This window comes from Cimex lectularius, unplaced genomic scaffold, assembly GCF_000648675.2.
Source record: "Cimex lectularius strain Harlan isolate CLEC.00 unplaced genomic scaffold, Clec_2.1 scaffold159, whole genome shotgun sequence".
Taxonomy (NCBI): Eukaryota; Metazoa; Arthropoda; class Insecta; order Hemiptera; family Cimicidae; genus Cimex; species Cimex lectularius.
The window spans coordinates 1,081,590-1,103,165 of NW_019392864.1; the positions used below are offsets into that span (position 1 = coordinate 1,081,590).

The 21,576-nt window shown below is 35.5% G+C and overlaps 2 protein-coding genes across 3 annotated transcripts; both read left to right on the plus strand.

The window, feature by feature from the left end:
• Nucleotides 1-1,777: 1,777 nt before the first annotated feature.
• On the plus strand, nt 1,778-8,697 carry LOC106672950 (protein king tubby). Its single transcript, XM_014404809.2, has 8 exons — nt 1,778-1,952; nt 5,076-5,214; nt 5,482-5,580; nt 5,751-5,914; nt 5,977-6,144; nt 6,213-6,437; nt 6,497-6,767; nt 7,731-8,697. The coding sequence occupies exons 1-8, from the start codon at nt 1,911-1,913 to the stop codon at nt 7,862-7,864; spliced, it is 1,242 nt and encodes a 413-aa protein (XP_014260295.1). The 5' UTR covers nt 1,778-1,910; the 3' UTR covers nt 7,865-8,697.
• A 5,082-nt stretch (nt 8,698-13,779) lies between these two features.
• On the plus strand, nt 13,780-21,046 carry LOC106672702 (REM2- and Rab-like small GTPase 1). 2 transcript variants are annotated; one of them, XM_014404342.2, is made up of 5 exons: nt 13,780-13,969; nt 16,396-16,512; nt 16,769-17,034; nt 17,101-17,243; nt 20,707-21,046. In XM_014404342.2, the coding sequence occupies exons 2-5, from the start codon at nt 16,404-16,406 to the stop codon at nt 20,906-20,908; spliced, it is 720 nt and encodes a 239-aa protein (XP_014259828.1). In that variant the 5' UTR covers nt 13,780-13,969; nt 16,396-16,403; the 3' UTR covers nt 20,909-21,046. The 2 variants fall into 2 exon arrangements, with proteins under 2 accessions (XP_014259828.1, XP_024084609.1); XM_024228841.1 differs by lacking the exon at nt 13,780-13,969 and adding an exon at nt 13,976-14,112.
• The last annotated feature ends 530 nt before the right edge of the window (nt 21,047-21,576 follow it).

A 21,576-nucleotide genomic window follows, 5' to 3' on the forward strand; every position in this document is an offset into this window, starting at 1 on the left:
AGGATGCATTGATGAAACTATACGATTTTATACTGGATTGAGAAAATAAATCGAATTGAATAATTTGTTGGGCATTAAAAGTATGGAGGATTTGTTAGTTGGAAAACTAAAAAGGAGGTTAATGTTAAAAGGAGTTAGCAATTTTCGTTAAGTTTAAGGCTTTTGATCCCAAAGCTTTTTTATCCTTCTGGCCTTGCATTTTACTCTCACAGAAGTAGGAATCTCGGCCTACATAGGTCTTCGTATCAGCAAATGACATGTTCCGCTTATTCTTCTTCATCCTGGCAATATCTGCTCAGGCTTGTTTTTGCTGCTTAGAATACTGCTCCGTAGGCTGCAATGTCCAGTCAGCAGTTTTAATAGCTCGACCGGTCTCTGCTATGGTTCTTTAATGAACTTTTTCGCATGCCTGTCCTAGACTACAACGTGATCTACATTTTTGGCAGGTATGCAATAAAACAGCCGGGAGGTGTCCTCATCGAATTTTCCTTGGCCTCTTCTGCCCCTCCGCCCCGTATAGCCTGATACCAAGTCAATGTTTATTTTGTTGTTATCCTCTATCTGACTGGACCCTAATACAATCCCAAACGACTCTGGACTTTACCACCGATGCTGTAATTGCCCTCAATGTCGCATCGCTCTCCGAGTACATGACTATTCTTCGGTTAACAATACCCTAGACTTTTAATCTTTTTGGCATAATCTTCTTCTACAAATTGTTACATATTATTATTGACTGTCTTGATTTTCTATCCTGACTAAGCTTTCCAGATCCTACTTGTAACACCTGACGACTTAGTTTCTCCAAGAAATCGAATGACACAAATTGTATTAGACACTTTACTTTGACTAATGGGCAGTTTCAATCTACCGAAGGAAATTGATATTTACAATTTGTCTCTTCATCGATTTAAAATAGTTATAAAATGTGTGTAGTTGAATATTTTTTTATTGTCCTATTGGGGCATATATTCTCAGTATTCAGAACTAGTCATTGCAAGGTGATATTCGGATTACTGAAAAATTTGGATTACAGAAGTCGTTAAAAATAAATAAGTATGTACAGAAAAAAATTTAACACATTTTATTATTGCATACTTCTTTAAAAAATCCTTTTGTTTAATTTATTTAACATTTTCTTCACTGCTTCTTCCTCTTTTTCTCTCATTTTTAAGCAGTAAGTTTATTATACTTAACACAAGGAAAAATTAATTAATTTTTTATTTAAGGTTTTGGTTGAAATGAGAAAGTTAGTGCCACGAACGGGATTCGAACCCACCATAGCCGAAGGTCGTGGGTTCGAATCCCGCTCGTGGCACTAACTTTTTCATTTCAACCAAAACCTTACATAAAAAGATTAATTAATTGAAAGAAGTAATTTACTCAATCAGACCACTAAATATGATAGATTTGACAAGAAAAAATGTAGATTGATCCAATATTTCATTTTTTTGTAGTGAAGGGGATTCACTGAGCAAAAAATATCAGAATCGTCTAAACTGATTTTGGTCTTTCGTATGACTCCCTCCTACTCACTCACTCTCTCACGCTCACTCACTCACTTAATCTCTCTCTCTCTCTCTCTCTCTCTCTCTCTCTCTCTCTCTCTCTCTCTTGCTTTTCTTTAGGAAGGAAACTGTATTTGTAATTGGGATTTTTCGCTATAAATAAGTAAATAGTATTTGTGAAAATCGGTGTGGATTTTTCCTTTTGTGACGTCTAACGAGCCGGCTTCCCGCCCCGGCCGGTGGAGGCCGCACAGTCCCCAGCACTAATCGGCCGCAGCCCTGGCACGGGAACCAAAGGGAAAACAATCGTGCCGGAGGCAGCCTCGCCGAATCTCTCACAACACACTCACCCGAAGCGGCCTTTTAATTTTCGGACGGATCGTTTATTTTTCTAAGTTCAACATGACTTCAATCGGCGTACGACAGCAGAAACTCGAACAGCAGGTAAGCACGGCCGGCTAATTTGACCTTCTTTCGAAAAATTAAACGTTTTCTAGTTTGATCAATAAAACGTTTCCAGTTTTGTTTATGCAAAACACTGTTGAACTGCGCCAATTGCACCGAGTAGCGAAATATTTACAAGTCCAGGGACAAAAGTCTGACTGTTTTTTCCTCTAAATTTTATTCCAATATTCTTATGAACAAATATGAATATCTTTTGTAAAAGATACTGCGAACCGCCTGGGATCTTTTGTTTTATTGACATTCAGGTCGTTGGATTTTTTTAAAACTAAATTAAATACATCAGCCTTAATGCAGATGTGAAAACAGTTTAATCTGCTTATTTCACAGCTCTGAATCACCTGGTTGTCAACAACGCATTACATCGTTTGTTTTATTTCATTTTTCAGGAATTATTAAACTTTATAAATAAAACAGGTTTTGAGAAATTCAAAGTGATACATCAAAAGTTGCACCTATTTTTAATCAATTTTCAATAAACGAATACCTATGTATTGAACCTTTTTTATTTCATGGGATTTCATGATCATGGCAAAAATTAAATGGCCATAGAGCAATTAATTTCTTTTGTATGCATTATGAATGTTCTTTATATTTTAAACTGTTAACTCCTAAATTCGTACGCTCTAAGCTGGTCTTGATCTTTCGTATGACCCTTTCACTTATGCACTTTCTCACTCATTCACGCTGTCACTCTCACTTTCTCTCTCGTTCATACTCTCTATATCTCTCTCTTTCACTCACACTGCCACTCATTCATGCACTCCCTAACTCACTCCTCACTTCCTTACTCTCACACTCACACTTACCACTCATTCACACACTCCCTAATTCAGACACTCCTCACTCCTCCCTCCCTTACTCTCACACTCATTCACCACTCCCTCACTCACTCTCTCTCTCACACACTCACCACTCACTCACTTCTCCCTCCCTTACTCTCTCACTCATTCACCACTCCCTCACTCTCTCTCACACTCACACTCACCATTCACTCACTCACTCCTACCTCCCATACTCTCTCACTCATTCACCATTCCCTCACTCTCTCTTTCACTCACACTCACCACTCACTCACGCACCCCTCCCTCTCTCACCATTCTCTCTCTCACTCCCTCCATCTCTCTCTCTCCCTCTCCCTCTCCCTCCTTCTCTCCTCTCTCCCTTTATCTATCCCTCCATCTCTCCCTTTGCTCTCTTTCTCACTCACTCACAAAATATGTTCCAATCCCAGGGGCTGATATTGAAAGTGGGTCGATAAAATCCCACCTATTTTCAATCCGTTAATAGATGAACAAATGTGTATTTCTTTCACCTTTTTAATTTCATGACCAAGATAAAAATTACATGGCCACAGACTAATGGCTTTTTTGTATTCATTATCAATGTCCTTTATAATTTAAAACCTTCTAACTCCTAATGTGATGTTCGTTTCACACAAAAATGTTTTTAAAGTAATTGTTGGCTGGACACCAACATAAAATGCCAGTGCCTCCCACATTTTTAATTGTTCATATAGTATGAAAATTTCCTGATGGCGTGAATGTATTTATTAGTGTGAATGGTGGCAAGCCCTCAGCAGAATGTTCTGCACCCTGAGATCCGCCAAACTTAAGTTAGACCACAAAGTATATATGTGTGTAAATGAGTTGCAGCGCCTTTTTACCACAAGTGGAAGGGCCAACTTTTGCTTATAATGGATAAGTTTTGTAGACGATATTTTACGTATATGGTCAGGAGCCCTAGATCTAAAAAAAGTATATATATAAAAAAAATTGCCAATTTAATTCCTTACACCCTAACATAAATTTCACATTAGAAATAAGCAAATAAGGTTGTTCGAAAGTTTTTATATCTAAAATTATCTATAATAGACAATATAATCAAAGTAGAGATATGTAGGAAAACCGACAATGGACACTATGATACCAGCTGACTTCACATCCATAGGATAAGGCAGAGGATGTTGAAACTCCTCATAACACCTGCTAATTATAAGAAAGAATCATCAATCAATTATTATAACATTGACAAAAACTATGAATATTCAAATTTATTAGTAAATTTTGGTCTTATTTATTCTATTAAGCATTGTGTTTACAAGTTTCAAACAGATGTCTTTACTAATTTTGTTCCATTATTTTGAAATTCAACAAAGCACTTCTTTATTGTGATTCAAATTAATTCATATGAATAAGGAGGCCAATCAAGTGTTTTGTTTAAACCATTGTTTGTTTTTGCTAGAAACGTGGCTAGGCAAGTTGCCATGTTGAAAAATAATATTTTCCGGAGGAAAATATTTTTTTTAGTCGTTCAGTGTTCTGCATAACATTGATGTGTATGTATCGCTTTTCATCCTTACTTCACATAAAAACATTTCTGACACCTGAAGCTCCCATATATCCCCAAATCATGTTTCGTCCACCATGTTTAACAGTTGAGATGACACAATTAGGATGATATTCTTTGACTTTTTTTCCGTCTCACAAAAACTGCACCAGGAGTTCCAAAAAATAAAATAAAATAAAATAAATGAGTTTTAAAAATTATTAATGTAAGTTTTATACATTTTAAGGAAATTGGCAAACTTTGGCACACCAATTTTGGTGAAGTCTTGCCTTTTGATTTATTTCATTCAACCATGGCTTGCTTCTTCCATTTCCAGGTTTTGCAACTTTTCAGACCTTTCTCACCGAACCTTCATCTCTGTCAGGGCTGAAAGATTGGATTTAAATTGAGACCTATCTCTGTTGAGAAACGTCTATCGATATGTTCACTTTTTCTTCTGCTTCTATCCTGATCATAATAGAGAAGATAACATATTAAGAGTTTTGGTTTGATGCAATGTCATTTCAGCATTTTCGCAATTTTCCTCTGATTGCAAAGTATCTGATGGGAAATGTGTTTGATGTAAAATTACTCTAATGCCCAGTAACACCTGAATTTACTACTTAAGAAAATAAAAAAAGTGTTATTTTGTCTACTTATGGTTTGATGGAAAACTGGTACAACATATTTCTTCTATCCAATTTTGGGTCAAAAAGAGGACAACTAAGAGAGTCTGAGAACGAAGTCACATATAAATTTTATTTTTTTTTCCCCCAGCGTCAGTTGCTTGAGCAGAAAATGAGACAAAAACGACAACTCTTTGGAACAGTCCATGCTTCAGACATCACAAGCGCCTCTTTGGTGAAAGCAAGATCTATGAATCCTTCATCAGCATCAAGGGACAGAGAATTACACGGTAAATTAAATTTTATTCATTTTTAAATGAAGTATTTAAACAATACTTTTTTACAACTAAAATTATTGATAAATCATTCTTGGATTTATTTTAAAAATTAATATAAGTTGGTTCAGCTAGTATATAAACCTCGTGGACTAAAACTTTAATTAATAATATAATTGAAAAGTGATTTATTACAGTTCATAATTATTTTTAAACTTGGTCTAGAGATTTGTTTTATTTTATTTTTGTATTGTGCATTTATCTATTTTGGTTTATTTTCAGGCTATGATGGACCACTCCAATTCACGATGGTTCACGGAAATCCTGATGCAAGTGAGATGTCAATTTCATTTCCCGATACAGTTTCTCAAGGAAGTGATGGTAATTGTTTTATTATACATAAATAAAATAACCGTACATGGTTATTTATCTATCATTTTAAGTAAATATCAAATATATTGTTTTTAAAATTTGGATTAATATTTGGTTCAGGCAACTTTTAACAAAAGATAATTTAATTTTGTTTCTCATTTTATTAATTTTATGTTTAGATAACAACATGAGTGATGATTTAGATATTGAGGATACTGAATCTTCTCCTGTGACTCCACAGACACCATCAGAAGGTTTTGGATCTAGCGGAGTAATAGCCCCTGAACCCAACGTTACATCTCCATTTATATACAACACAATTAATATGAATCAAAATATTGAGGTACTTTTTTCACACATTTTAATTTTCCTTTTTTTTTTTAAATGTTTTATTAATTATTACAGACGACAGATTTTGAGGGAGACATTGTGGGAAATCTGGAAAAATTTGTTTTGGAGTCGGCTCCACAGCAAATTCAATACAAATGCAGGATAACTCGAGATAGAAAAGGAATGGATAGAGGACTGTATCCAACGTATTTTTTACACCTTGAGAGAGAGTTTGGAAAAAAAGTATGCTTAGGAACTTTATGTGCTGATTGTTTTGAAATCTATATAAATTTGTCTCATTATTTTTTTAGATATTTCTACTTGCTGGGAGAAAGCGGAAAAAGAGTACAACAAGTAATTATTTGATTTCAACCGATCCTACTGATTTATCTCGTGGTGGTGAAGCTTTTATTGGAAAACTTAGATCCAATCTCCTTGGCACACAGTTCACAGTGTATGACAACGGGAGATCGCCGAAATCGATCAATTCAAAGGATCAAGTCCGACCAAGACAGGAACTTGCTGCGGTAGTTTATGTAAGTTTTCAAAACGACAAAATAAATAGCAACACAATAGAAATATAAAATTATTTCAGGATACAAACGTCCTCGGCTTCAAGGGTCCAAGGAAAATGACAGTCATTTTACCAGGGATGACAGCTAATAACCAACGACTTCAAATTACTCCATCGGATGAAACAGAAAGTCTTCTTGAATGCTATAGATCAAAAATTATGGACAATTTGATACAACTCCATAATAAGACTCCAGTGTGGAACGACGACACTCAGTCATACGTACTGAATTTTCACGGCAGAGTTACTCAAGCCTCTGTTAAAAATTTCCAAATTGTTCACGACTCAGATGGTAAGTGAAATTTGAATTACATTAAAATAATACATAAATGAGAATTAAGTATGAGTTTGAGTGTTGAGAAAGACAAAAATTCACGAGATAACTCGTTATGATTCCCGAAAAAGATAAATAAAATATGTTTAACTTCATCCAAAAACCAAACTTGAATGAATAAGAATTTTTTCATAATGGAAGGAAACAAACATGGATTACCAACATATTTTGCTTTTTTTAGTTAAAAAAAAAAGGCAAACGTGCTGCAGAAGTCCCTAAAAAAATAAGTATTGTATATGGAAAAAAAAGTGGTTATATCAGTCAGTTAACCAATCAAGAATGATTTGAGTGTTGAGAAAGACAAAAATTCACTAGATAACTCGTCATGAGTCCTGAAAAGAATAAATAAAATATGTTTAATTTCACTCAAAAACTAAACTTGAATGAATAAGAATTTTTTCATAATGGAAGGAAACAAACGTGGATTACTAACATATTTTGCTTTTTTTATTTAAAAAAAAGAAAGAAAAAAAGGCAAAAGTGCTGCAGAAGTCCCTAAAAAATAAGTATTGTATATGGGAAAAAAAGTGGTTATATCAGTCAGTTAACCAATCAAGAATGATTTGAGTGTTGAGAAAGACAAAAATTCACGAGATAACTCATCATGATTCTCGAAAAGGATAACTAAAATATGTTTAACTTCACTCAAAAAACCAAACTTATGCTAACCCAATATAGTTATTTAAAAAAAGAAGGAAAATTTATTAACCTCAATTAGTGAATAATCTTTCAATCAAATTTATCGTTGTGTTCGTACAGTTTTCCTAAAAAATAAACCTAGCTGAACGAATTATATATATATTATAAATATAGCAAAAGTAAACCATAAAATTGTGAACTTTAAAAAAATGCTTAATTTTTAATAAATGTATCCTTTTTGTTATTAATTCTCCGCTTTTTTTTTCTTTTGTTTTTTTATAGTTGACTATGTGGTGATGTCTTTTGGAAGGATAGCTGAAGATGTCTTCACAATGGATTACCGTTATCCTATGTGTGCACTACAGGCGTTTGCTATTGCACTCAGTAGTTTCGATAGTAAACTGGCATGCGAATAAGTATTCGATTTACCGTTTACGCCATTTGCACAAAATCACATTTTTTCTTTGTTGGTTTTACTTGTGGGTTTGGTTTTAGTTACATTCGTGTATATTTAAACGTCGTTAGTTCATATTGTTAATTATATAATATTAAGAGTTTCATTGCATTTTGGTTATGCAATATGTGTTTCACCGGGTTGATACTAAAATTTCTACAAATGTTTTTGACTCGAGAGGTTGAATAAAAAGAAGAAAAAAAAGATCATTTCTATACTTCAACATTTCTATAATGAAATGTGAACGTATTAAATCATGTGTAATCGTCCAATCACAATATAAATGTACAATTTAATTAGACTCCTGTCTATAAATACACGGTTATGTGCCTTCAATGTTAATTAGATTTTTAATGACATCTCAAGAAAATTTAGATCTAAATCGGCCAGATAATTTCTGACTCATTGTGTTCATAAAAGTCAACAAAATCAAGAAATATTGAATTGTACTAATAAAAAAAAACTTTTCTGCCATTTTATTTTGAGCTAGGGATTTTTCTGTGATTATTTCAAAAAGCTTTAATAATAATAAAAAACAATAGTACAATAAATTTGTATTTAATTGATGCTAAACTAGACAATGAATAAAATAAGTTTATCTTTGTTTTAGAATAGATATATTTCAGATGTTAGCCTACAGTGGTAATATTTTTAATTTTTTTTAGTGTAGTACGGTCTATGTTGCTGGTTGCTCATGGTCTTATTTAAGTCATGATCTTATGTATTTAAAACAGAAATAATTGATAAATTTGAAGTCTTAAATATTCCCAAAAAATGTAAAAATAAATAAAACCACTTATGAACTTTTGTTAATGTTTCAATATTGAAAATTGTGTTCTAATTTATTATTAGGACTCATGATAAAAAAACATTTCTATTGAAAAAATATATATATAATTAAAAATATGTATACAGAATATCTTTTTTATATAAGTTATTGTGAAAAAAATTCAAAACAATGAGATGCCAACAACTAGACGCTAGATTTTAAAAATTGAACACAGAAAGAAAAGTGTATCAACTTGTTTTTATTTCTGTACGCATTAAGATAATCGACTAGTCTTTTTATTACTTGTATTATTTATTTTAGTATATTTTAAAGTTGTTCAAAGCTATCTTAAACAATGATTGCATAACTAATACTAAAACTAGCATTGTCAAGTATCCTTGCCATTTTGTATCAGTTAGGATAAGGTACTTGAAATTAGGAAACATCGAGCATTAGTGAAGTTTAAATTGTTAGAAAAGTGGTCCTTAATTTATCAAAATTTGAGGCTTTTCATCACTTAGATTAGTAAGGCGCAAAAATTTTACGATTTAATTAATACACGGATTTACGATAGATTTCAAAATTCACTCTTATATGAAACTAAAACTCTGATTATTGTAAAAAAGAAATAATTAGTTTTAACTTTCACTGTAATAATTAAGACTCTAATGAAATTGTTTCCATCCATAAAATGTGATAATAAATATTTTTTGTAAAGTATATACTTACATCAAATTTCCAACGAACAAGATGTTTTAAAGAGTGTGTTCTGAGATGATAATCATAATTTTAGAGTTAGATATCAACTGATGTGTATTTTTCCCTATGTTCCAAAGTAACAGAAAGTATTAAATTTATTATTCCATTAGTTACAAATAAATTTTGGAACATGAGTGTAGAATGTATTTAATCATTTGTATTTATTTATTTATATTGTATGGGAATTGTAAAATCAGAATTGCATTATTAGGCTGACATATTAAAACTGAAACTGGTATTAAATCTAGTTTTTAAGTGATCATGAATTAGAGTTAAGAGTGTTATTGCAGTATACACAATCTTAGTGTGAAGTAGTGTTTAAAGTCCAAGATGAGATGTGACGTTCCACCATTTTCGAAAACATTTAGAATAATTTATTGTTTGAGTCAAAGTTTTAAAACGCCACGAGTACAATTTTCCACAAAGTGTATTGTCTTTTCACGTTGAATTTGGTTTTGAGTGCCTTAGGCAGTTGTCCACCAATGGTCTGTGTGTGCCTTCGATCAAACTGTACCTTTGTAATTGTGTTAAGATGTTTTTAAGGTATTTGTTTAATTGATTCATTTGAAATTAAAATTTCATGTATTGTGTATTTATTTTTGTATCTAGTCAGTCTGTAAATATTGTTAATATTTAGTTGGTTTTCGTTTAAACGTTTTGTACAAATTATTTATTTAATTATATTAAGTTATTACAAGCTTTTGATGTTTTTTCTTTGTTGTTGTTCCTCATTGGCAGTTTATTTTCTATTTCAGTGGTATATTATTTAATAACAAAAAAGGTTTCACTCTTACGATGATACATTAAAAAAAAAAAATCTGTTTCTCTAATTAAATTTTGAAAATTTTAACAATTCTTATAAATAAAAATGGCAAAAAGGAGGGAAAATTCAAAAGGTGGGGTTGAGATGGGAAGTTGGTGCCCGAGGGGATCGAAGTCACGATAGCTCAAGTGGTAGAGTAGCGGCGTATCAAGCCGAAGGTCGTGGGTTTGAATCCCGCTCGTGACACTGACTTTTTTATCTCAACTTAAAACCTTAATTAATTGAATGCTATTAATTGGTCAAGCGGAATACGAAAAATAGTGAACTTATAAATAAAGCAAAGTAGAAAGTTGTCAAATAAAAACAGATAACCAATAAAAGAAGAGAGAAAGAAGATATAAATTTTCCTGACTGGTCATACTTGTACAAAACACTTAGCTTTGCAGTCACTTATTGTCTCCTCTATGTCTTCATGGAAAAACATTGAATCATGGATATGTAATTAACATTAATAACCCTAACATTAACTTAACCAACTCAACCTTACACAGCGTGACCAATATTGCTCTATTGTGAAATTGCAATTATTATCAAGAGTTCTTTGCGAAGATGAGAACTGAGTACAGGAGAGTTCAGAGGCCAGAAAGTCTTGGGTAATGAGTAGAGACCTGAGGCCAGGAGTGTTCAGATACAAAGAAGAGTCTATTGATGAGTAGAGACCTGAGGCTGGGTGAGTACAGAGACCAGGAAAAGTCGAAAGATAAGTAGAGACTAGAGAGAAGGAAGAGTCTAGTGATAAGTAGAGACTAGAAACCTGAGGTCATGAGAGTCCACAGAGATTCTCAAAGGAATTCTCGAGAGATGTGTAGAGGAGACCCAAGGACAGAAGTGTCCAGAGATCAGGAAGAGTCAAGATATGTGTTGAGACCTGAGGCCAGGAGAGTCCAGTAACAGATGGCTCCAAAACAAACGAAAGAACCAGATCAGACGTTTTCTGTTCAAGCCCAAAACATGAGCAATCAAACTCATTAGGGAAGTACACTTCGGTCTTTCAAGCAGAAATACATGCCATCAATGCTTGTGCCCTGGAAAATCTTTAAAGAGGTTACACTGTCAAAAAAATCCTCTTAAGATCTGACAGCAAAGCAGTCAAAACATTATCATGTAAAAGAATCACATCAAAATTAGTCAGTGAATGCATCCAAAATCTCCAAAACGTGGGGAAACCCAACAACCTGATGATATCTTGAGTGCCAGGGCACAGGGGAATTTTGAGTAACGAGAAAGCAGACAGTCTGACCAGAGGAGGATCTGCAAGACCATACTTAGGCCCTCTTGGGATAGCAAAAACAAATATAGAATCCTCCATCGCAGAATGGATCCAAACAAAACAAAAGGAAAAGTGGATAAACTCTAGCGGTGCATAGTAAACTTACGATGAAACAACCCTCACCAAGACTGGCAAAAGCACTGCTGCAATTGGAAAGGGCCAAACTCAGAGGAGTGGTAGGACTACTAACCGGTCTTGGCATCTGAGAAAACATCGACATAACATGGGTACAGCCACTCATATCATCTTCGAATGCGAAGCAACAGCTAAATGGAGATTTAACCTAACGTACGAAAAAACTTAGGGAATCAAATTGCAGCAGCGACAGTGACCTGATGCTTCTAAGGAGAAGGATTGGGCCTATTGCACTGAAGTAAGGAACTAGGAAGGTACAATAAGCCAGAAGGCTGCAGTGCCTGGGGAGCGCAAACCCCGCTTCTTAGTATCTTTTTTACCATACCAGTAACGGTGAAAGCTCAATTATTATGCAGAGCTCTTTGCTATGCTCCAGGCTTTTTGTCAGATCCCAAAGCTCTGTTAAAGACTTACTATTGTGTGATGATTAGTGACCGTTAATCGATAATTCTGTCCACCAGACCGCATCTCACGATTTCTGAATAATTACTCTTACTATTTAAACTTCATGCCAAGGTAGGCATGGCTCGCCTTCAAAAAAAAATTAGACAAGGTATAAAAATATGATCTAATGATCTTCCAGATTATGAAATCATGCTTGATCCAAAAACAGACAAGATTACATTTAAGAATTGCAATCAAAATACCATGTGTATCCTCTAAGCCTTGGCTTTTCCTCTCCCAGGAGTAATAATCTCAGCCAGCATAGGCCTTTTTCTGCTGTTCCAAATACATGTGCCTTCTGAGTGCAGTGTCCAGTCAGCAGTCCTACTATCATTTTAGTCCAAACACGTTCCAGGATTAGTAGTTCTGCCATTTCGGCGATGGCCCTTTGATGAACTATTTTGCTTGTCATTGTCCTCGGATTCCTTTTGAATCAAGGACTTATTTTTAATACATTATCTGTTTGATTTAAGTTTTTGGAAATTAGGTGTACTACAAAAAGGTTCAGGATTGATGGGTGTCTTGGTTGAACTTTCCTCAGCCAATTTATGAGTTATTTATTTGTAAAGTTATTGTAAATCTAGTTAGGGTAATAATAAACATCTGAGGACTGCATAAAGGAAACTCCATGGGATTGCAGGGTGTTCCATGTGTATGAGTCGGACAGCGTGGTGTCACGATCTACCCTTGGTGACTTTTAACCACCAGGCCTAAGGACTTTATTTTTCCTTCCTGTAACCTTATTGAAAGGACTGCATAAAAGGAGAAGTTTGGGAAATCAAAATATAGTCAAATAGGGTGTAGAGTAGAGTGCAGAGTCACGAGTAGAGTCCTGATGCTAGGAGAGTCCATATATCAGGAAGAGACAATAGATGATAGAGACCTGAGTCTAGGAGAGTCCAGAGACAAGATAAAGTTACCAGATGAGTAGAGATCTGAGACCAGAAGAATCCAGAGACCTGGAAGAGTCAAGAGATTTAGAGGTCAGGGAGTCCATAGACCAGGCAGAATGGAGAGATGAGTAGTAGTAGGGTTCTGGTGTATGCAAAAAAAGCCCATTCGGAAAAATACTATGCTAGTTTGATTGACCAAATTTATTAAATAAGAAATAAAATATTCCTTAAAAAAAGACTTCTTCTAAAAACTTTTACGAAAAAGCTAACAGGATCAATGAAACCAAATGTGATTTGTAGGATTTGTTATTTTGATACTGGCAGTTTTCTGTTATGTTTATTTTATAAAATGCTAATTTATTTGATTAAATATTTTACAATTTTTTTTTTGCAAGCAAACACAAAACAATACTAGGTGTATGGAGACTTTTTATTGGGTAAAAATAAAAAAATAATGCAAATATGTTAGTAATATAAATTAATTTTTTTCAATACATGGTGGCATACAAAACTAGTTCTAATAAATAACATTTATTAGAATGCTATACAAAATTTTGAAATATTGATTAAATGAATAAAGAGATTGAAAAATCGTGGTCAAAAGCTTGAAAATTAGAATGTTTAATGGGTCAATTTACACGGTTTTTTTTTTTTTTTTAATGAACTGGCTTTTAGTAAGGCCAAAAAATACTGAAAGATTGGACGTGAATTGATTTTTAAAAATCGTCCAGTTGGCTCTTTTGAAGGATCGATTTAAAAAAAACTCGACTCGACCACCTGCTTGCCTATCACTAGCAACAAACAAGTAAACATTACTTTTGCTCTAGTCCGTCTGAGGTTGTTTATTTATTATTTATCCATGTTAATTTTAAAAAATATGGGCTGATTTTACGTATAAATACAACTCTCAACTGACTTTTCAAGATGTCTTGTTAATATTTGGCGTAATTCGTCTGATCTACTGAAACTATATGGTAGGAGACATTTTCCTTCTCAAGATCTTATCTTTTTGACCTTTTCAATTTGTTTATTAATTTTCTATTGTCTAAATCATTTGATAGCATGGACAGATCGGTGATTTCTTGCATATTTTCATCGTTTTCTCCAAAACAAAACAGTTCAGTTGGTTTATTCTAACTTTTTTCTTGAATCATATGCGAATGTTTTCACTTCTGAACATGTACATACAAACATGCAATAAAAAGGCTTATCGAATTTATAATCCATTTAACATTGTTTGTTTTCTGTGTGCTGTCAGTTTCGTTACAGCGTTTTGTCATCTTCAATGATAGACGGTCAAAAAATTTAAATAAGCTTGTTGATTAGGGAAATATCAACCTACATTATTTAAAAACACAAGATGTAACTGTGAACAGTGAAAACTGAATAGAAGATGAGCGTTGAGGCCAAGCCATGAAGTAGAGTTCAGAGCCCGGTAAGAATCCAAAAATGAATAGAGACCCAGGGCCAGAAGAATCCAGAAACCAGGAAAAGTAGAGAACTGAGACAGGAAGAGTCGAGAGATGACTGGAGACAGGAGGGCAAGAGAGACCGGAGATCAGGAAGAGTAGGGACCTGGGGCCAGGAGAGTCCAGAGTTGGAGAAGAGTAGAGACCTGAGGCCAAGAGAATCCAGAGATTAGGAAGACTAGAGACCTGGGGCCAGGAGTGTCAAGAGATCAGGAAGAGTAGAGATGTGAGGCCAAGAGAATCCAGAGATCAGGAAAGAGTGGAGAAGATACCTGGGGCCATGAGAGACCAGAGATCAGGAAGAGTAGGAACCTGGGGCCAGGAGTGTCAAGAGATCAGGAAGAGTGGAGAGATGGATAGATATCTGAAGCCATGAGAGACGTAGAGACCTGAAGCCAGGAGAGTCCAGAGTTGGAGAAGAGTAGAGACCTGAAGCCAAGGGAGTTCAGAGACCAGGAAGTGGAGAGATGGGTAGATACCTGAGGCCAAGAGAGACCATATATCAGGAAGAGTTAGGGACCTGGGGCCAGGAGAGTCTAGAGTTGGAGAAGAGTAGAGACCTGAAGCCAAGAGAGTTCAGAGACCAGAGTGGAGAGATGGATAGAGACCTGAGGCCAAGAGAATCCAGAGATTAGGAAGAGTAGGGACCTGGGCCAGGAGAGTCCAGAGTTGGAGAAGAGTAGAGACCCAAAGCCAAGAGAGTTCAGAGACCAGGAAGAGTAGAGACCTGAAGCGAAGAGAGACCATATATCAGGAAGAGTTAGGGACCTGGGGCCAGGAGAGTCCAGAGTTGGAGAAGAGTAGAGACCCGAAGCCAAGAGAGTTCAGAGACCAGGAAGAGTAGAGACCTGAAGCCAAGAGAGACCATATATCAGGAAGAGTTAGGGACCTGGGGCCAGGAGAGTCTAGAGTTGGAGAAGAGTAGAGACTTGAAGCCAAGAGAGTTCAGAGACCAGGAAGAGTGGAGAGATGGGTAGAGACCAGAGGCCTGGAGAGTCCAGAGTTCAGGAAGAGTCAAAAATGAGTAGAGACCTGAAGCCAAGGGAGTTCAGAGACCAGGAAGAGTGGAGAGATGGGTAGAGACCAGAGGCCTGGAGAGTCCAGAGTTCAGGAAGAGTCAAAAAATGAGTAGAGACCAGAAGCTAGGAGAGTACAGAGACCAGGAAGAGTAGAGAGATGAATTGATGAATTGAGACCTTAGTATGATGGTCTGCTCGTCAGTCAACATGGGGCTGCGCCATCTTCAGTGAGTGACAGATGCCGTGCCAGTTCAATTTGCTTCATAATGATGATAGGTGATGATGGAGCAAGTCTGGGAACTCATGTTACACTGTCCTGCACCAACTTCAGTGAGTGACGACCGAGTACTGGTTCAAATTGGTTCATATTAGATACTTACATCAGTTAAAAAATGTCTGATTCACCATTTTAAAACTTGCAAATACATTTTTGTTTATTTTTATTTTATTTTATGAGTGTATTTCAACTGCAAGGTTATGTGAACCCTCGGAAATGAGCGCTGTGTCATTGCTTAAACCGTTGTGGCCACTGATGCACCTAAAACTTTTACTACTTTAAATACGACATTGTTTAAAATTTGATAAATATTATAAATTTGTAGTTTGGTCTTTTCGATTTGAGGATGTTCATCACACTGCAAAAGTAATGAAGATCTGATAATTCAAGATTGTAAATATAATTATTAAGAGATTGCGTATAATTTAAACAATGTTTATAAATCCCAGGCCCTGAAGATGATCTCAATAAAGATTGAAACGTTGGCACGATAAAGAAAATGTTTTTCTAAACCTACATCACACATCACCGCATCTCACAATCTCTAAATAATCATTAATTCACGATCACTAAATACTACACATTATAGATGTAAAAATTTGGAAAATATTAATATTTAATAAAAACTATTTCAGACGTGGACATGTTAAAATCTGGGGAAATAGTTCATCCAGATTGGCACAGGACAGCAGAAGGCGAGACACTTCTTCAACAATTTTACAATGCTAAAACCACCGGGAGAAAATTATTTGGTAACAATTTTTATATTGGAAAAATAGTACTTATTTTTTCAACCTGTAAGAGGTCGATGGATGACGTTTCAGTCATAAAACATGGCTAGACATTCAATTACCCATTGGGTGTTGTGGATGAGGAGTCAGAAACACTTTTCAATATTCATTTTCAATTTATTTACAAATAAAATCCAAGAGCTATGCCATGATTCGAACCCAGATGCTGAAATATTTATATATTTTATAACAGTGCACAGGTTGAAATTATTTCCAGGGATTTTGGAGCAACCAGCAGTCTTTGCCAAAATGGAGGAAGTTTCCTATAAAGTGATTTTCGTTGGGAAAAGCGGAGTGGGCAAATCGACGATCATAGCGAGATTCGCTGGAATCTTTTCTGCGCCGAATTTCATCGAGACATCCGGCATCAGAGTCACAAATGTTTACTGGCCGGTTAAAATATGGGATAAAATTATACTATTTAAATTGCAATGCTGGGATGCCGGAAGCAACAGCCTGAAGAAATACAGTCATATATCTACTGTACGATTTTCTTTAGCGCATAAATTATTATACCAATTCGGTATCTATTTCTTGTTTCTTCCATAGGCATGCCATGACAAAGCTGACCTTAAAATATCAGTCTTTTCATACAATGATGCAAATTCGTTTTATGAAATGTCAACCAGTCTCGCCAGCTTACAATCTAACGATGACATAAACCAACCTGCATTAATGGTGATTGGAACAAGGTAAAACAGATAATAAATAACAATAAAAATTAACTTTATTAGTGTAATTTTCTAATTTTCACATACTTAACTACACTACTCTTACTTTTGGAACAATGATTCAAGAAGTAGAGCATAAGACCCAACGAAAAATCCAACTGCCTTTGCCCTCTGCCATAACACTTATCCACCAATTTACTACAACTCTGTTCCTCTACCAGCAACCAATGTCATATGCTTTTTGGGATTCTACATCAACCAAACAACTTTTTTTTTACAATGGGTACCAGGAATTGAGGGAGTTCCCTCCTGAGCACTGCAGCTGTACAGCTTATTGTACTTTATCCCTGGCTCCATTTTTTGGGGGGCTCGCAACACAAGCGTGAATTTGAGCCCCCGGTGTGCCGGTGTTCTTCCATCGAAGAAACTCATTTTTGAAGGGGGTTGAGACCAAATTCAAGGTCGCTGAGATGCGATCCCACTCCTTCCATTGATGAGTGCCATGTCAATTTCTTTCAATTGTGGCCACCAGTCCCCCCTTAGGCGTCAGAAAAAGTTCAGAGGCGACAGTGGGGATCGAACCCACAACCGCGCGATCTACAGCCAAGAGTCTGATGCCTTAACCACTCAGCTTCCGTGGCCCCCAACCAAACAACTTAGGTAGAATTTACTTATTGGTTGGCATTACAATTTTAATTGGGCCTCCTCAACAGTCAAAACCTCTTCTGTCCTCCGCTTTACTCCCAACTTCTTATGGTCTCCATGCCATCCAGCCTGTCTTAACGGGGGCAATTCATGCCTCTCCCAGCAAAGGAAACCGAACTCAGCCTTCAACCCTTACATATTTATTTAAAGTGCTTTAGTGATTGCCAACTGACTCCTGAGATACAAGGCAATAAAGCCACATCTAAGGAGGAACCCCCACTAAATTCTGGAGAGAATTAAAATAAATGAAATGGCTAGAACTAGCCAAAAAAAGGGGTAGCCCTCTCACTCAGGGGACCAGAACCACAACTAGGTGCATGACGAGAGTGTGTGCCTAAGTTTGAACTGGAAAAATGGAGTGAGAAAGAAAAACTCAAATGCTGGACAAAAACACGAGGTATAAGGTTATAAATGTTTTTAAAACTTTAAGGTAAAGGAACTTGTCTGTCTCAGCAGACAGGATTGAGGAAAATTATAGGCCTCTAACTACCGAAATGGTGGTATGGTTTATTATTATTATTTTAATATATAGGCTACTATATTTGACTAGCAAAACAGCTCTGTCAGCTCTGAATTTTTACAAATTCTCCAATTTTAATTTTTGCAGACAAGGTCGAATAAATTCAGAAGACCATCCTTTCCTATACACTTAGAGTCATTTTGCACCCTTTTGTTAAAACCACACTCTCACTTCCATACGGAATGGATTTAATAATTAATTGCTTTGTATACAGCAACTTTTGCTGCCTGAGATTGTTATTTTAAAACTATATTTAGAGTGAAGAGATGCTCATTGTTATTTTGCTTTAATATTGGCGTTTAGGTCGTCCTCTTTCACAAGTGCACTCAGGGGCTTAAAACTTTTGCCATGTTACAATTAATTAAGGTTTTTAGTTGAGATAAAAAAGTCAGTGGCACGAGCGGGATTCGAACCCACGATCTTCGGCTTGATACGCCGCTGCTCTACCACTTGAGCTATCGTGACCTCAATCTACTCTGACACCAACTTCCGATCAAGGTCACGATAGCTCAAGTGGTTTATATTTAATTTTTTCATCAATTAACCCTTTTTCCCTATCAAATTATTATTTTTTTAAAATTTGAAAGTACACCTTTTTATTTTGAAATGAACCCTTTTTAATTTCAAATTAACCCTTTCTTCATATCATTAAAAACGTTAGATGGTATGAAATATAAGCATGCAAAGTAAAATTCGTTTTTATTGGAAAACTTCCCATCTCAACCGCACTTTTTGAATTTTCCCTCCTTTTTGCCATTTTTCATCCATGTTTTTTCCATGTTTGCCATTTTTCATCCATGTTTTTTCCATGTTTGCCATTTTTCATCCATGTTTTTTCCATGTTTGCCATTTTGTCGTCGAGAATCCAATCCGATTACACGACATTTGAAAAATGGCCAAAAGGAGGGAAAATTCAAAAGGTGCGGTTGAGATGGGAAGTTGGTGTCCGAGTAGATCGAGGTCACGATAGCTCAAGTGGTAGAGCAGCGGCGTATCAAGCCAAAGATCGTGGGTTCGAATCCCACTCGTGCCATTGACTTTTTTATCTCAACTAAAAACCTTAATTAATTGTAATATATTAATTGGTCAAGCGGACCACGAAATTAGTGAACTTTTGCCATGTATGAAGAAATGTTTATATATGCACTTATCTTCCCTACTTCTATCTTACTATTAAAGCATTAACATGTAAAAAAAATACTTCAAAATTAGTCAGTGAATGCATCCAAAATCTCAAAGGGAAACACAACAGCCTGATGGTATTTTGGGCACCAGGGCACAAGGGAATGGTGGGTAATGGAAAAGCGGACAAACTGGTCGGAGCATGATCTGCAAGAACCTATTCTTGGGTTAACAAAACAAACAGAATGCTCCATCTCTGAATGGATCCAAAAATGGCAAAATGAGAAGTGGATAAACTCTTAAAGGTGATGGACACAGTAAGGCTATGTCATCAATACTGGCAAACTCACTGTTGCAGTTAGAGAGGGCTAAACTCAGAAGGCTATTATGTTGACTATCAGAGGAGCAATAGGACTATGGGTCACTGACATCTAAGAAAACATTACACAATGTGGGAATATTCAGTGATGACCCCCCACTTGTAGGTTATGCACTGAGGAGGAAGAAATAACCCCCTTATCAACTTCGAATGCGAAGCAACCACTCAATGGGACATAACCTTGGGTAAAAGAAAACCCAGGGAAAGAAATTGTAACAATGACAGTCAATGACCTAGGACTCCTTAGGAGAAGGATTGAGTTGATTGCACTGAACTAAAAAATTAGGAAAATACAATAAACCAGAGAATTGCAGTGCTTGGGGAACAAAAACTCCGACTCGCCAGTATCCATCAACACCGTTCCTCTTTGATTGGAGCACCCCACACTGTTGAAACTCAGTCTAGATATGTGGAGTTAAACCAAATGTTCCAACTTCCATAGTATCCAGTCACTCCAGTACAAAATCCTTCATTTGTCCAACTTTCCTACTTTGCATCCAAATTTATTATCCACGCAGATGTACAAATCCCATTTATGCTTGCAACCACAAGAAGAAGTCCCTGCGTTCATAAAACCCTGGATTCTTGTGCTAACACCTTTCATCCCGAACCTTTCCTGACAATCTTTGAAAACTAAAAAAACCAATGCCTTCTTTCTTTCCTAGTGATGAAAAAATTCATGAAGACAGCAAAGTTTCTTGTAGCGCTCAAGGGCTGTTGTAAAAAAATTATACAATATATGCTGTAATTTTTTTCAGAATTTCTCCAAAAATTGAAGTGCCTCAATGTAACATTTGGGATTTTGAAACAAATTCCAAAATCAAAATTTTATCGATGCCATCGCTTTCAAATACTACAAACAACGAGGTGAATAAAATGGCACCTTTACTTAATTCTATTTGTGAGAAACTGTGGATCAGAGATCAACAGTACATAATGAAAGCTGGGGCTGTGATATGACTGGTTTTGAGTGCATGTGATGAATCACATATGAGGCGTATGTGTATGTAATTTTATTTTTATCTTAAATAATCATGAAACTGATTTGATTTAATAGTGAATAAAATTAAAATGTGAAATTGTTACAGTATTCATATATATTAGTATATTTAATTTTTTTCATCAATTAACCCTTTTTTCCCTATCAAATTACTATTTTTTTAAAATTTGAAAGTACACCTTTTTATTTTGAAATGAACCCTTTTTAATTTCAAATTAACCCTTTCTTCAAATTATTAAAAACGTTAGATGGTATGAAATATAAGCATGCAAAGTAAAATTCGTTTTTATTGGAAAACTTTTTTTAATATAAAAAATTGAAGAACATTTTCCAAAAACCTGTAGAGTGTAGAAATGTAACAAGCAAATACCCCCAATAAATAGCAAAGACAAAAAGCCATTTATTGAGGGAAAGTTGTCGCATGTCGTGAACATGACTCATCAAGCGATGGCCACCATAAATTTGGGATGAAGTCAGTCAAATGTGCTTTGTACATCCTATACTGGATGGGCATCGACAAAGGGATGGGTGGGGGCTGCATAGAATTACGGCTGTTGTGCAGACAGAGGTCAGGTACAACTCTTGCAAGAAATGGTTGACCATCAGGCCCAAAGGTATTGCTTTTCCT